The following is a 17,535-nucleotide window of genomic DNA, read 5'->3' as shown; positions in this document are numbered from 1 at the left end:
CCCTACACTTTGTCAGTATGAAGTTCAGTGTTATGTTTACTTTGAATGTGTCACAGCAGGAGTTTGGGCTCTACTCCTTTCAGATGGAGGCATCTGTTATGGTTGCAATATTTGGTCTTGCAGCACAAGGAAAATAAAAGGATGAGAGTTGTCAACTACTGCATATCAGTTTGATCTGAGTGTGTGAAATGTTAATTTGTTTAACTTTTTTTTTTTAAATTCAGTTGAATATCTTTTGTGTCCAGAAGCATATCCTTCCCAGCACTAGCAGTCATAGCATTTGTGGTGTCTAGGGAGGAAATATAAGCTAGTTAATTTTTACATAATCAAATTAGGATGTTTTTAATTTAAAGAAAAATAGACTGTGATAGATCATTTTCCAAGGGACCTCTTTAATTAGAATTACTATCTAAATCTATTTGGATGTGAGAAAATATCACAGGACCAGGCGGAAGCCTAACATATGAAAAAGTGTCTCTGATGCATACCAGAAGTCTTAGCATAAGCTCTACCTGTCTCTAAAGTAGAGATCAGTAGTGCCTTTAGTTGTGTTTGTTTTTTTTTTTTTAACAATTCATTAGGTAAACAATTGGTCTGATTTCTTAAGGGTAAATACACGCATCTTCTGTTGATTTCTCTTTGTTAATCCAACTAACTTTCAATCCAAGTAACTTTTTACTTGATTATTGCATCATAGAAATGCTGTCTTTCTTTAGATCTTGAGTTATTTTTTTGTAGGGCTGGTAGAAAAAAACCCCAACTTTCAGTGGGACTCTAGAAATTGAAGTTAAAATGCAGGTTAAATGTTCTTAACTCTTATCCCTCCCTCTAAAAAAGGAAAAAAACCCCACAAAACCAAACCCAGAATCTCAGAAGTATATGGCTTCAATTTTTTGCATTAATGTATAAGTTGTAGTTAGAATGATACTTATACTGACAATAAGAATGAAGCTGTTTAGCCTAACATGCCTGTAATATGAAAAAAAGCCATGTAAATGATGACATGAAATCCTGGATTTTTGTGGTCTCATCTCCTGACTTTTATGATGTAGCAAGTTCATCTCCCTTTTCCTCTTCTCCCTCCCTTTGCTCCTTTAACTACAGGACTGCATTCTCAGACTGAAATGTGAAAATCAAATTGTGTTTTCTGCTACTTACAATATTAGTAAAAGAGTTTGCCTTAGGATTTTGCATGAGGCGGCATCAAAGAACATGACCTCATATACCTGCTAGGACCGTATGTGGGGCAAGAGGAATTCTTCCTCCTCTCTCCCCACCCCCAGTGGAGAAGGTGTTACCACATTTACTGAGCAAGGCTGTGCAATTTAATGGGAGCTCATTAATAAACTTACTCTGTGGCCTTGAATAAGTAATTAAATTTCTGTGGCTATGTCATTGAATGGAGAATAGCTAATGCTTACTCACCCGGTTAAAGTGAATAAATATGCATTCCTGTCTTGAAAACAGTGGCAAATAACTGCCTGTTTAATACCGCTTAAAAACACCAAGAGAATATACTGTATGAAGAAGAAAAAAATACATAATTATGTATGAACATAGTGTTCCTTTGGCTCCCGATTGAGGAGAATCATCTTATAGCCTAGTCATTCACAGCTTTGAGGAAGAAGAAATTGTTTAAGAGATTTATGTGGAATTTGGAGTGACCTGCTTCGTGGTGTTTATCTACTGGAAGTAAGTTTGCAATCCATTTATAGCTCTAACACTTGATAACTTAATGCGTTGCAGGAAAACAGCTTTTTAGAGGGCCTTTTAACACACAGACCAAGAGGACATCAGTCTGAACAAAGGACAAGAAAAAAATGTAAATGCCAAGTAATTAAACATTCATATTGTAAGCCATAGGAAACAAAACTAATTGATTGTTAAGCTTGCCATATTTAATCTGATGTCAGTGTGAGCCAGAGGTTTCCTGGAGTTTTCTTCTAAGTAGCTAAATAGGTAATTACTTAGGACTAACAAATCCTGAATCCAGGTGCTGAGGGTTAACAGTTTAAAAATCAATAAAAATATTTATGAAAGGAATTGGCTTTTGCCTTTTCTGGTCTAGTTTGGTGGGTATTTTGCTGCTGTTCTTGAGTGACACCTAGTGTGTATATTAAGAAAAAGTGTCAAATGCCTTTTCCACAAACCCTCTGAAAACTAAGTTGACTCAGTTGTAATTTACTGAAGTCTTAGTTTTACACATCAGCTACATAGCTTCGCCACTCAACAATAACATCAGACAACATATTAATCAAAGAAGAAATGTTAATCAAATCTTAATCAAAAGGGAGTAATATGAAAGGTTAAGAGTTCATTTTGTAAAATGCTTTTTTAGAATTAATATTACAAAGTTCTTGGATCTAATTTTATATTCGCTAAGTTGCTTTGGCCTTGTCTTTTTCCAAATAGGTATTAATGAAATGATACAGCAACTGTAATTATCTGTATTATTTTTCCCTGTTTCAGCTAAAAGGCCAGAATTATGTGAAAAAACAAATTTGCTTTTTCTCTGGTAAGGCTTAGTTATCTCCGGATTTGTAGTATACTTTCAGAACATGTTAATATTGTTTCTTACATTACTGTTCTCTATGATTTGAGGGCATTGTTTGTTATAGCTGTCAGCTGAGCACTGTGTGTCACAGAACTTGCGAAAGGTGCACTACATTTTTGTAAGTTTTCTAGGTCCTGTAAAAGTATTATGCCATCATTAGACTGTGAAAGCCTGGATTTTTTTATTGAAGTGTTTTTTTTTTCTTGCAGCAACAGATACCGATGCCTTGGACACTGCGTTTTTTTTGCAGACCAATCGTTTTGGTGTAATACATAAATAAATTTCTTTTCATTCTCTATAATAATGCTTTATTAGTTAAGAACAGCCACATCTCTTGTTCTGATGCAGTCATAAAAATCATTACATTGATTTAACATGTTCACTGTATGAAATATTTTATTCTTAGAACTTTTCAGAAACTCTTTTCTAATGTAGTAAAGCTTCCTAAACTCACAGTAGCCGCTATTGTTGCTAGAAGTTTTTCAGATACTGTCAGTATAGCTCAGGTCTCACTGCAGTTTTGTAGATAGCTGAGAAAGTGGGTTAGGTATTTCCATCTCCCACAGGTGATATGTATGCTGAAAGCTTCTCAGTATGGATTTTTTTGCTTGTTTATTCTTTACCAGTGCACATTAATATAACAAAGTGCCCTTGTGTGTCACAGGTCCTTATTTATAAAAGCATACTGTGTTTTTCATATAGCTTGTACAAACAGGCTTGTTTATGCTGTAGTCTCTCAATTTCTGTAAGTCCATGTTTTGTATGGAACTTCTGGTTTCTTGAACTTGGTGAAAATGTGAGCGGTGTGAGTCCCTGGGTCTGGACACAGAGTAAGCACAATATTTACTTTTATTCTTTAAGAATCTACAAAATTATAACTCTGGAAAAGTATCTAATGTAACTCTTACTGGCCTTGCTGTGATTATGCTTCTAGACGCTTTAATCTGTCAAGCGTAGCCTTCCCCATATGCCTTTTGCCCTGCTGAAATGAGGAGAGGCTAACTGTGGTTATAAAGAGGAATAGGCAGAGCTGTTTTGACCTTCCTTTGAAGTTCAGCAGCAAAATTTTAATGTATCATTCCTAGGTCTGATTTGGAGTATCCTGAGTATGTACACAGCAGGTGGATTTAAATATTAAGTGGATGTAAAATAGAATATAAATGTGTTAATAGCATCTGCAGTATTTGGATTATACACGCTCAAATTCATGGTCTGCTCTGGCTTTTGTATAACACTAAGCATTTTTCCAGAGATAATAATCAATGAACTGTTAGAACTTGCCCAATCATACTTTGGGCTCTTTATTTTGTAACAGTAGCTACTGGTTTTAATACAGTGTTGTTGTCCTTAGAAACACATCTAAATATAAACTACAAATGGCTACATGCTCAGAAGATTAAGATGTGGTATAAATCCATTGAAACGTGGATTGGTCTGCTATCAGAATGTGAATGTAACACAGAAGCAGCTGTATAGCCTAAATTTATTACTGCAGATGTGCACAAGTTACTTGTTCTGCAAATGCTAATGATAATTCAGTATAGGTTTATAATTGGCTATAGTCTGTTAGGAACCCTTTCGAAAAGTAGATTACAGGCCATACGCAGTAAATACACTGCATCTGTCAGAGGAACATCTGTTATGGTGGTAGGTGACCAGATAGCTCTATGCACTGTCGCAGCTTAGGAATATACACTACTTCTTTAGTACTGCCTAGTAATGCACGTAAATATAATTTTTAAATTGTATAACTTTGGTTCATTCTAGATTAAGATTGCTGTGGATATTTTTAAATATCAAATTCTTCCACCACATTGTAGGTCTACTTTATAGAGACTACTGTGTGAATTAGCAATATTGGTTAAGCAACTTAAAACAAATCTCAAAGCCAGTGGTGATTTTTAGCAGGTCATTTTCAATTTCATAAAAACCTGCATCAGTGAAACTTTTAGTACTTCTGGATCCATGAGTCTCTTAAAGACCTTAGTGTCGTGTTGCTGTTTTTTGTGAATGTGCAATAGGATGTTGTTTTATATCTGTAGCATTTTCTTAGGGTGATTTGCTTATCTTAGGATGTTGCACCTAATTACTTGCTACATTTTTAATAAAACCAAGTAAAACTGAATTCTGCAGAAATAAATTGTGTATTGAAACTGGCCAATGTGAAAAGTACTTGTAAAATTCTTTCCAAGGAATAATCAAGTCAAGTTATTGTTGAGTTCTTATTGTTGCAGGTCCTGATTTCTCATTTCTTGGTGTTATCCCTTTTATTTAACTTCCCCTTTATTTAACTTTCTTATTATAATTTGCATTTTCCTCATGTCTGTACAGCTCAGTGGCTTGATTTCCCCATCTGCAGGTTATCTTACACTTGAAATCAAATTACCATTAAGAGTCACATCTTGAAATTCAGGTTATAGGTTCTGTTACAGCTTTTCAGTTGGTTCCCTGTGCTTACTGGGATTACCAGTTCCACTGTTTAACCTCAAGTCTTGTCACACAGACTTGGTTGGCTGATTTCCAAGCTCGAGAGAGTAAAAAGGACTTGTTTATAACAACAAAATTGCTTAAAGCCCTTCTTTCCTACACTTAGAAAATTACTTTTTGAACTACCTACAGTTTGTTCTACCATAATTCTGATTGGTTCATCTATTATTGCTCTTAAAATAACATTGATGTTATTCTTCCAGCATTCTGTTGTAAATTCTAACTATATGTTGCATATGTTTGACTTCAGAGATCTTACTGTTTAATGCAATGCCTAGGACAAGAATAAGTATCTTGTGTGCTTTGGGCAGACATTTTCCCTCAACAAATAACTGTAAATAATTTATTAATGCAATAGATGGAGTATCCCTTTATTTAAATTGAACTTCTGCAGGCATACTAACTTCGTCGGGCTCTTGGTTTCACCCAAATTGGTGAATAGTAGTTGGAAAATTTCTGAATTACTGCAGATTTTAGGAGTTGAACATTCTGAAACTTTTTTGGAAATACCACTGAACGGTACTTGAATGTAGAGGTACAGGAGAGCTATTCTACATTTGACTTGGCTTAAAGCAGATCTACTTACCACTGACTAATAGAAACTCTTTGCCGTGTACTGGTTGTATTGAAAAAGCTTTATTCCCTCAGAATCCATTTTCCTAGAATGAACATTATTCTGAACTTGTAATTGACATTGCCTCCGAGGGCATGTTCAATCAGCCAGAACACATTTGTTTTTGTTGTTGTTTAATCAAGAGACTCTGCATGGCATGTTACCAGGCAGCTTCTTGTAACTCTGGAAGGCAGAACAGCAATGCTTATCATCTCACTTTTGTGTAAGTTAAGCTGGAAAACGTTCAGGCTGTAGGGATCTTCAGTTTAATATTTGATAGCAGCCTTCGCTTTCTCTATGTCCAACAACAGGAGAGCGCAGCACACGTTAATCAGCACAAAGCTACCAATCACGATACGATTCAACAAAGCTGGCAAAAATAAAAGACTTTTTAAAAGACATTGCGGTATTGGTTAAGTCAGAGTGAATTTGTTGAAATACAAACCTTGGTATTTTTTATTTTCCTTTGATAAAAGAGAGGTATATATCTTTCCAAAACAGCATCCTGTGTAAACTAAGATTTAAACTTAACATTATTCCTAGTCATGCAGGAAGTCCAGAAGAAAAAGAACTATGGATAATCAGTTAAAAGAACTGACAGATACCCTGATGTGTTGATCAGTAGTAATACCTAATTTCTATTTCAAGTGTGCTATAATGGATTACCATATAGATGCAGCAAAGCACTAAGCATTAAATAGATCTATGTGTTTTCTGAAAAGGGAATATTATTTCGCACTGTGGGGTTTCTTAAAATATTTCTTATTAGTGTACCGTGAAACTAGAAACAAGATGTCACTAGCCAGTTTGGATTCCCAGTGGTATTGCTAAAAGTCTAGGCTGGAGTGGAAGAAACTATTGTTTGTTTTATAGGAATAGCAATATATGTTTTTTTAGAACACCGGGGGGTTGGGAGGGTGTAGAAAATGTTCTTGGAAATGCTAAGTTGAAAGGACAACGACTGGAGCTTGTTCATGACTTACGCAATCTTATGTCACACTAACACCATCTTAGTCTGGGGACTCGTAACGCATACATGTGAAAATTACTAGTAAAAAGGTGTTCTAGCTGTAACTTTGAATTAACTTGTAACTTTCAGAAGTTTTTATCTAATAGTGTAGGCTTTTAACCATGGTAATTTATTTTTGCATTGCAGGAGCAAATGTGGACTCTGAATTTAGATTACATATACTCATTCTAATCTGCTGCAAAGCTTTCATATCTTCACTAGGTAGCTGTGATGATAGCAGTCTAATTTGCTTTTTAAAAAATTATTTCTGTTTACTGTTTGGTAGTACTATGCAGGTGATTAATCACATAGTTGCATTTTTTCAAAGTGCTTCCATATATTCTTTTTCCCCTGGTTTTGAGATGCTGGAAAGGAGAACGGCATGGGAAATTACTGTTGCAATTTTTGCTATATGAAAAGATTTTGGGATATGGAAGCTTTCCTCAGATAGGAACTTCTGTCCTCTTACTATTTATTTCAACCCTTGAATTGTTTTGATTCAGTGACCTGACAAGGGTGTTTGATTATATTTTTTTTTTTTAAAGAAAAAAAAACCCCTGTAAGTGTGTTCTTGCCTTCCCAGCTTCATGCACTTTAGACTTTAAGCTTGCTTTTCCTGGTGGTTGTTGTACTCTGCAACAGCATTTGTGTTCTGTTTTTCTTCTGGGCATAACCTGAAGTTCACTAACACTTGAAGGCAAAAGTTGTTGTTAAGTTCTTTTCCAAAATGGGTCTTTATTGTACAGCTTTGGGCTTGCGGTGTGTGATCGGTCTAAGGGCCTGCATACAGACCAAACTCTACATGCAGACTGCCACCACTCTTGCAGTGACTTGAAGTATTCATGGTTTAGGTTAGAAGCTCCTTTCTGCCCTGTGCCAAATTAAGTAAAGATTAATGACAGAAATAGTCTTGAGAAGTGGTGGGCTGCTAGTATTTTAATATTTAGATGGATAATGATAATTCTTTGTCTGTGGATCCTGCAATCTGATTGGCAGAAACGTGGTCCTTAACTAACAGGTAAAGCCCAAATGTGAATCATGGCCTCATTTTTAGCCAGTTAGATCCTTCACCCCAAGCGCGTTCCTCTTGCCCATGGACGGGGAGCTAGACCTCTTGCCACCAGCCGCCTGCTCCTTTAGTCCCTGCTGCCATGGTATCCTGGGGAGGGAGCTGTAGGAGTAACACTAAAACAAAATACAATGAGAACATAAAAGGGATGTGCCCGATTTATACTTTTATTCTAGGTAAGCTTTTAGAAATGCCAAATACTATTTGGGGAGCATGTGCTGTGGTAAAGATGTGAAGGAAGACCAGTCTTTCTGTGTGACCTGAGGTCTAGTTCCCTAAGTCTATGAACTTGTCATGACTTCCATCTTTTGCCATGGAGAAAAGAATGTTCCATTTTCAAAAAGACTCTATTTTGAGTGTTGTGTATAATTTCTGAAGCACTTTGTTGTCAAAAATAAAGTCTGTCTTACTTCATCTCTAGAGCATACTGTTTTTAACAGCAATAATGATTCATGTGTTGGCTGTTTCTGAAGGATTGCCTAAAATGTCAATTCTTGCTTTCTTAGCTGTGACGCTTTATTTCCTCTCATGAGCATTTATGTGCAAAAGACCCAACAAATGGGTCAACGTTGCTTAAATGACTTGTCATTCATTTTGCATCCTGCATGTAGTATTTCTGAAACCTTAATGGCACTTTGTTGTGCAGAAGTTTGTTCCAGTGATTTTGTTTGATAATTACAAGGAGCTCTGTTAGTAATTTATAACATTGTTAAATTTAATTTTATTTCCAAAAGTAGATGTTGAAACCTAGTTTCCCATTTAAATATGTTGTCTTAATTTCATATTTCAATGGCTGAGAAGTTGTAACATCCAGACACATTTTTCTGTGAAACCATGTTTGTTCTCTCACTTTTTTTGAGAGACTGAGCAGCAGTAAGTTAGCTGTCCTGTACTACTAATACACCAACTTGCTGAGCCCTAGTCTATACTGCTAATAGTTTTAAAAGGAAAAAAGAAAAAAGGTATCTTGGAGTCTGTTAACTTAAAGTCCCTTTAAAAGCCGTATTTAACCAAGTAAGGGCCCCAAATAGTTTTGATTTATCCAGATTATTTAATTGCATTACCATCCACTAAACTGACAAAGAACAACATTTGGCAGCCCCAACTGTTCTTTGCAACTAAGGTTATAAGACTCCTTTCAGGAAAGGACTTAAGCATATGCTTAAATTGCTTTGCTTTCTTGGTGCCCTGTAGCATAATAAAACTAAGGAGGAATGGGTTTGACCACAACCTCTTTCTTTGTTTGATCCGCCTCTGTTAGGGTCAGTCCAAAACTGCAGAGGCAGGCCACCACATATTGTTCCACATAAGTGCTTTATTAACTGTGTGTCCTGTGAATTAAATTAGTCTAGCTTTGTGTAATTTGGCTCTGTTTTACTCACCAGCTGAAAACACAGGTAAATCGTCTAACAGTAAAAATAACTGCACTGCTGTTCATCTCTGTCTTAGCTGGGAGATCAGACCCCATTAGCTGATGAAGACAGACCTAAGCCACAGAAGCTCAAAATCTGGACTGTATCGATCTAGCAGTACCAGACACTTCAGAAAAATGTAACCCAAAGTGAGCTGCTTAGAAATCTGTAACTTCTTCATTAGAAGTCAGTTTATATTCTGGAATACTAGGGTTTTGCAAGGCAGTGGGAAAGGGAAGGTGGTTCATGACAGTATCGTGGTATTTATTCAGGAGCATTCCAAGTATCTTTCTCTGTAACAAGAGAGTAAAGTAGTGGGCAGCAGTCCTTACTATGATAGGTATTTGCTTTCTATTGTGTTCTCTATGTATATATTACCATTTCCTTTATGTCTTGTGTATTAGTTTCTCTGTATCCTCTGAATGAGCCAGTTTATTATGGAAAATTTGACTATTTAGTTTTGTTTCCTGCAGAAAATATTGCAGCTACTACCTGAGAGGATTTTTTATCGATGGCATTTTCGCAGTATAGGTAAGAAGGAATGGTTTAAAAACATTCTAGTACAAATAAAATCAATGTTTTCTCTAGTCATTTCCCTGGTTCTGCAAGTCCTGTTAACCACAGAATCCCTTAGTATTGCCCATACACAATAATACTTACATATGAGACTTGAAGCTGAAAATTCTTGAAGCATATGGAAAATCTCTTTAGCTGCTGTAACAACTCCGTGTGTTCCTTGTTTTGTGTGGGTTTGGTTGCCTGCTTAATTTTTATTTTGCACGAATGCTCTTTAAATTTTTATATTCTTGGATTTACTTGGATCCTCTTCCTTTTTTCCTCTTTCATGTGCTAGAAGCTATATAGATGATGGGGGTTATAAACCAATACACTTTTTTCTAGTTAGGTCTCCCTTTATATTCACAGACTGACACCAAAAATTAAGATTGAGGAAGGTTGTGGAATCCATATGTGACTCTCTTGCAAATTTGCACTATGATAGTCTTTTGCAAGTGATCATATATGAGATGCCTGTATAAATTCGTAGTACTAAATATTGCTCTTTGCCTAACGATAGATTCTGTGTTGAACTCCATCCTTGCCTCCTCCTGGTACTGTAAATAGGTGTCTGTTGCGTAGCTGAGCACAGGCTGTGCTAAACTAAATCTAAACCACGGGACTACTGCAATGAACAGGATCTTAATTTCTTCGCTGATATTTCTGTATTCTCTGTGCAGCTTAGTTCATTAATATTTGTGAAACAGTTGTCACACTATTTGTGGGAATTAAATGAGGAATTTCTGGTTTAGAGCTGGGATAGTGAAGGAAAGAGATTAAGGACAAAAATATAAACTTTTTAGTAGCTGTTTTTCATCAGTTTTTCTTTTAATGAGTGGTCCACAATTTTACTGGCCTTTATAAGTGGAATTATGAATATACCGTATTTCTGCAAGTTTGGCCCCAGCTGTCTTTCACTGATTCTCATATAATGAAGTATTTGCCAAGCATCACATTTGAATATTGGCCATGACAGACACAAGATACCTATGGATGGCACTCACTTGGTCAAACCGAGAGGCTATCTGTTCTTTCCCCACACTGCTGTGGTATTTATTGTGCATATTCTGCCTTCTAGAACAAGGGAAGGAGCAGGAGGAGTCTGGCAGAGAGAAGTCTTGGAGTTAGTAAAGCTCTGCTTTTTTTTTTTTTTTAAGTCTCCTGTCTGTTCTGTATGCTTTGTGGGGCAGGAATTCTGCGGGAAAAGGCTTCACAGCACGGAACTGAAGGTTGTGTTGCAACACATGCATTAAAAAAAAGAACAAAACTAAGTTGCCAACTTAGTTAAGGCATGCACTTGGAGTGCTTGGCTTAAAGCACTTAATGTTCTTCTGCTATGGTTTTTTTCTCTTGAGCATAAAGATAATAGATATCTAACAGGCTTGGTTTAATCACTCATGACCTTTGGAAAACTATGATGTTTTTTAGAAGTTTTCTTATAGTTTGTATAGGACTTTCAGCTAGATTTTAAAATCTGAATTGAGCATTAATGCTGTGGGGGAAAAGAAAGTTTTATTGGTTTTAGTTTGAAGATAGTTAACTCTTCAATGATTTAAATATTCCCTGTGGCCTACAGTGCTTATATAGTGAATGTTTTGACCTTATGATCATGTACAGGAGCCAGAAAGCAAAATTTATTCCTCTCCTCATTTGACCAGATTGAATAAAGTTAAATGGGTGCAGAGATAATTGAAAGGTGACATACATTTATTTTGATAGTCAAAACACCTTGAAATCCAATGAAGTAGTTTAACTTGATAATTTTATCTGAATTAAACGTCTTTGATTTATCACTACTTTGAAAATTCTGCTTCTGAATGCTACCAAAGTGGTCACAATGTTTTGTTTTGCTGTTTGTTACAGTAACTTTTATGCTGCTTTGGGTGGGTTATATTTCTTCTAAGTGGTATTTTTTTTGTTGTTGTTTGGTTTGATTTCCAGCACTATTTCATCAGCTGCCATGTTTTACATCAGAACAATGAATTTGCTGTTGCAGAAGAAATAATGAGTGGAAGTTAAATGTCGAGGGAAGGGGCTGTTGTCACATTTTCAGTTAGCACTGACAAAAATAAAAGGAGACATCTGCTTGACCACTTCACAACCATTTAATCTGAATTAGTCCAGAACAAATTGGTTTTAGTCAGTTGTTTTATAGCTTACATTCTTTATATTTATGCTTCTCTTGAATAGCCATATTTGGATAACTTTTTAGCTGTGTCCAATAAATGAGCTACAAAATTTGGTGGTGCAATTATTTACAGCTGTACCTTGTGATCTGCTTTTTGCTTAATGTTCATGTGCATCAATATGTATTTGCTATATATGTTAATAATTTCCATTTAATACTGTGAAATGGTGAGATCTTGAGGGAAGGATCACATTTGAGGAATGTAAATAATTCACAAATCCAGGAGAGTAACAACTGAGTGCTACATCATGTTATTTTTCTCAGAATTGGATTAAAAACATTTTTCACCTGAAGCATTTTATATAAAATCTCTCTCTGATTTTTAGGTCAGACATTTGGAGTTAAGGGCAGTTAGCCTGATATTTCTAAAACCAAAATCAAAATACTTTGCAATTTTAATAGTTGTGTTTTATAGACTTGAATGTAGTATAGATTGCTAGCATCTTTTCTTAGCATTATTGTCAATATTAGTGTATTTGAATGCATTAATCCTGCAGGTTTGACTTCTTGATTTCTCCAAATCTAGTAAGTCAAAATTTCCTCTAGCTATCATATTTTTAATGAAAATAATCTGAGAAATTGTCATCTGACTAAAACCAAAGTAACTCACTGTAAAGATACATTATATTTAATCTTGTAACACTGATGATGATGGTGGTAGTAAGTAGGTTCACTTTGGGTTTTTTAAGCCCACAGTTTTATTTTTCTTAAAAATCAGCGCAGTAGCCACATAGTAAATGGCATTAAACTAGCCTTTTCTTTTTTTAAAAAACATTTTGGTGGAAAGTGACCATCTTAGTATCTGATATGTGCCTATTTAATTTTTCTAATCCAGGGTCAATTCTGAAGAAACTTTTGCACACTGGAAATTCTCTCAAGGTATTTCTCTTTGATAATGTATTCATATTTCTTTTCACTATAATTCTAATTTAGGTATAATGAAGCATATTACTTTACAGTTTTCCAATATCAGTGTTTTTCAGGTTGTTAGACTGTGTAATTTTACTTGTCTGCCTTTTAATCATAAATGTAATTATTGTAATCCTAGATTATTTTAATATTCTTCAGTCGTTTTGCTGTTCTAATGACCTTTGTAAAGTTAACTGGGAGAAGGTGTCAATATATTTTGCTTAATACTTAATTTTTTTAGATCTGTCTAGCATTAAGTATACCGTATTAAACATACTGGTTTCTTGTTTGCCAAAGAGTTTAAAATCCATTTTTCTTTTCCTAAGTATATTGCTAAAATTAAAATTTTATCCTGTTAATTAAAAAAAAAAAAGGTAAGTAAACTTAGTAAACTTACTGAATACGCTACCTTGGGTTTTGTTCCATCTCAGTGTTCATGAGGATCTTCTGATCCCGGTGATGTTGAGGACGGTAGCTTGCTTTGACCTCTGTGGGACCAAGATTTCAGTCTGGATAGGACACCGAGTATTGGCAGCTCCCTGCCTGTGCGTTACACTTGCTGTTGTACTTCCAGAGCCCCTTTTAAGATTGAGTCTTGAGACTAGCCAAGATGCATTAGGTGCCAGGAGCTGGGGGAGTGGAACTAGAACTTTCTGGCTTCTCATTGAAGTTGGAGTGGTAATGCTGTCTCCTTGGAGTGCCGCTGCCTTGGGTACAGCTTGCTCCCACCTTTCTCTGCTCGTGATTAAATGAATAATGTGATTACTCTTGGTATGGTGGAAAGACTCACTACCACATCACTGGGACAAAAGTACTTGTCCTGCATTTTCTTAACTATTTAACTGTGGTACTGTGCTGACAAATTTGTTTTAATATATTTTTTTACAAAATAATCCCCTTGTAGATAAGATGTGAAGGCATCCGACTGTTTCTTCTCTGGCTTCAAGCACTTCAGACTAACTCTGCAGAAGAGCAGATATTAATATTTGCATGCCTTGTGCCTGGCTTTCCACCCATTGTGTCCTCACGAGGTCCCTGTACACTAGATAACCTCATTAGTCCTCCTAATTCACCAGAGGGTGAGTAAATGAACAGTTTCCATGGGGGGGTGTATTGCCTCCCCCTTCCGCTGGGGTCGTTGTGGAGCTGTAGAGTTTCTTGTGGGGAAGATGTCATTCGTATGGATGATACTATTTGTCTTTAATTCAGAGATGTACTGAATTTGTAAAGCTATTGTATTTGCATCTGTATAGCCTTCTGATCTTGTCATTCTGAGTTCAGAACAGTTGGGTTTTGTTGCTTCGTGGTTTTTTTGTTTCTTTGAGATGCAGCTGTATGAACATGTTACTGCAAAATAAGTAGGTGTGTAGATTTACAGTTTACTGGTTAACCTGCAGTGATTGCTTGTGTTAACCCTTCCAAACTGCAGTCAATCAGAGGCCGGTGCCATCCTCGATTGTGTGTGGTAGAACTTGGGGAAATGTGGGAAGCCCAAGCAGTTGCTGGACTTTGATTTTGTACAACTTAGTAGTGCATTAATGATTGTTTTCAAATCAATCTTTTTATAGGAAATCTCTCTTATTTAACTGTTTTCAGTTCTTCTGTGTTTAAAACACTTTCTTTTTATTTTAGCTAAGATTTTTCCAGAAGAAATAACGCCACTTTTGCCAGCTGTCTCTGGAGAGAAAATTGCTGAAGACCAAACCTGCTATTTTCTTCAGCTACTGTTAAAATATATGGTGATTCAGGTGGGTGTGGAGGATATATGTTTTTAACTATCCACATTTAGAGGAATGTACTTTTGGTAGAATATTAAGCCTACACTGTATCTATATGGAGCTGGTTTTGCCCCTCCTTGGGAAGAAGCTGTCTTCTGCACTTTCTTATTCTTGTTTTTAAAAGGAAAACCAACCTAAAGGTATTTCCTTGTGCCATTTTTGGTGAAAATAAGTAGTTTTTCACACTTGTGATAAGAATTAATGAATGTTATCCAAACTGGCAGGAAACTGACTAGTTTTTATGTGCTTGTGGTTGCATTTAGAAAATTGATATGGGGTAAAGATGCAATTTGTTCTCTTTGGACACATAGATAGCTGAAAAGACATGTAAAGGACCACTAGAGAAAGAGATAAAAAAGGAGAGAGGGTTTCTGAGTTGTTTTTTTTTTTTTTTTTTTTTTTTTTTAAAGGATGCAAGTAACATGTACATCAAAAATTTTAGTTAGAAGTAAATCAGATTAATCTGTACAGGAAAGAAATCAAGATAATGTATGTATTTAAAAAGTACAAATTAAGCAACATTTTAAAAATAAGTGGAAACTGTACAGACAACGAACATTAAAGAGCTCAGTGTTAAAAAAAAAAGATAAAAGATAATTAAATACTTTGAGATATATTTTTCTTATATCAAAAGGCAAGACCAAAATTATATTTGGAAGGGGTTTTGTCATCTTGAATAAATGCTTTATTTTGAAACGTGGCTGTATGAAATTATCAACTTCCTACGTGTCACTCTTTGTTTTACATATCAGAGTTTCACAACATTTTAGTTAAAATATTTTCGCTGTTCTTTTTGTACTCTTATTATGTGCTTGGGATCTAAAAAATCTGACTGTGCTATAAATACATTGCATTGTGGTTCATCGACATAAATTTATTTGTGTTGCTTGGTAGATGCGAGCATAGTTGGGCAGGAGCCTTCTTGCTACAGACAAGAGATGCGATTAAAATAATCTGATGCAAGGGCAGAATGATTGCTCAGAGCCAGAACGTAGAGCATCTTCAAGAAAACTTATGTCTGCAACTACGTAGAATTTAATATGAGTCAGTTTGTGTACATAACAAATAAAAATATAAAAAAACGCAGCAGTCTTGTTTCCAAGCTCTATGTGTGTATTTTGCAAAAGTAGGGCATTGCAAGTTCCACAATTTCTAGAGATTTGGAAAAAGATCTAGTACAGATTAAAGTAAGAAAATGTTTTTAAAAGAAAATAAATTAAGAAATCTCACATGACTGGTGTAAACAAGTCAGTTTTTCTTTACCTTAATAGATTATCGACTTGGATATAGATTCAGTGAACTTAATGTGCTATATACAGTGGGACAGGCTTTTCTAAGAGCTTTTACTGCAAAAAAAAAATTAAGAATCCTGTAGTCTTTTGATGTTGCTTAAAAAAAAAAAGAGGTGGGTCTGAATTTAAAGTATGTCAAAAGATAAATGCTTTTAGTGCTCACTTGAGTTTCACAAAAAGAGAAGTATTGTAGCGATGTCTACTTTTACCTCTTATTTGAAATAATACTGGATTTTCTTATACAAATAAAGCAAGCACACCCATATTGGATATGTGCAACTTCTTATGGAAGGTGTTTTAATATGAAAAGAGCAACTCTTTGTCAAAATTTGGCACAAACTTCCAAGAAATTGTCATTCAAACTGTTGATGAAGAGCAACCTGAGCATACATGTATGACACTTTGGTGTTGATCTATGCAAGAATGGAAGACTACCTTTAAGAACAAACTTAGATGTCAGTCTAACATGGGCATTGAGTATGTTTCTGATGAAAAATATATTTGTGATAAAAGAGTAACTGACTAAATTTACAGGTAAGAAGCAAATTTTTTAAAAATTAATATGACATTTTCTGTGCTTCACTGCATTAGAACAGCACAAATATATTGGCTTCTAATGAGCTTGCTTTCTTTGATATGCTAGAGCCATTGTGGGGCTGCTTCTTACTGCAGTTTGTAAAGTTTTCTGGGACAGTGCTAATTTTTAGTATCTCTTGTTAAAGTGTGATTGTTTATCTTCTGTATTCAATGTGGAATGATTGTCAGTATAACACATTCACTTAGAGCTCTTTGTTTCTTTTTAACTCCATGACAAAGGCTGCAAGCTTAGAGTGGAAGAATAAGGAGAACCAAGACACTGGTTTTAAGTTTCTCTTCACCTTGTTTAGAAAATACTATCTTCCTCACTTGTTTCCATCTTTTACAAAGCTAACCAACCTCTACAAACCTGTTCTTGGTAAGTAGTGAATTTTGTCTTTTAAGTAGAAAAAGAAATAATGCTGACTGCTCTCAGTAGCATCTCTTACCTGCTGGCATATCATTACAGTTCTGTTGAATGAGGACTTTCCTCCCTTGTCTCATGTTTTGATTTTTTTTCTCTAGCACAACTTTTGATTTTCTGAGATAGCCCAGGAAGCTGTCGCTGCTCATTACTGCATAAAGGCTGGCCTGATTCTCCTTTCCTAAGGATGTTTCCACTGGCATAGCATTTATATTGAGTGAGCGAGGACTCTGTAACAACATGCTCTCTGGTTTGTTTGTTTTTTTTTAAAGAGCTGGCAAGCTGCCCAAGTGTGAGGGGTAGCTAACTTAGTTACTCTTATTTTACTTACTGGTTCCTTGAAGAGAAAATGAGCGTGAAGGGCCGAATGAAAGGAAATGGAGATGTAAATCTACAGTTGTAGGATTAAAAGCATGTTATTTCAGAAACGCTCACGCGTTTTTTCCCCAATTTTCTACTGAATTATGTATTAGTCAGTAGGAGCAGTGGTGTTAATACTCACCTGATGTACTGCAGCCACCTCTTCATCATCCTTCCCCTCCCACCTCTTGACTTAACTCCTGTCCTTTGCAGTTTAATATTTGGTGTCTAAAATCACTTCAGTGCCACTTCAGCTGTGATGTTCACACTTAGAGCCCAGGTCTTCCATGTTTTTCAGCTGTGTACAAG

The 17,535-nt window shown here is 35.6% G+C and overlaps 1 protein-coding gene across 1 annotated transcript in view; it reads left to right on the top strand.

Annotated features, from left to right (window-relative positions):
• The window catches only part of RALGAPA2 (Ral GTPase activating protein, alpha subunit 2 (catalytic)), an 82,052-nt gene that overhangs the window by 8,231 nt on the left and 56,286 nt on the right, over positions 1-17,535 (top strand). Inside the window, exons 4-8 of the mRNA XM_010288260.1 lie at positions 9,618-9,675; positions 12,723-12,766; positions 13,701-13,875; positions 14,429-14,544; positions 16,683-16,821. Coding sequence (XP_010286562.1) covers positions 9,618-9,675; positions 12,723-12,766; positions 13,701-13,875; positions 14,429-14,544; positions 16,683-16,821 — 532 coding nt within the window. The remainder of the gene's footprint in view (positions 1-9,617; positions 9,676-12,722; positions 12,767-13,700; positions 13,876-14,428; positions 14,545-16,682; positions 16,822-17,535) is intronic.

Source organism: Phaethon lepturus, unplaced genomic scaffold, assembly GCF_000687285.1.
Source record: "Phaethon lepturus isolate BGI_N335 unplaced genomic scaffold, ASM68728v1 scaffold27735, whole genome shotgun sequence".
Lineage (NCBI taxonomy): Eukaryota > Metazoa > Chordata > Aves > Phaethontiformes > Phaethontidae > Phaethon > Phaethon lepturus.
Note: the sequence above shows the minus strand (reverse complement) of the source record. Positions and strands in the feature narration are given on the sequence as shown.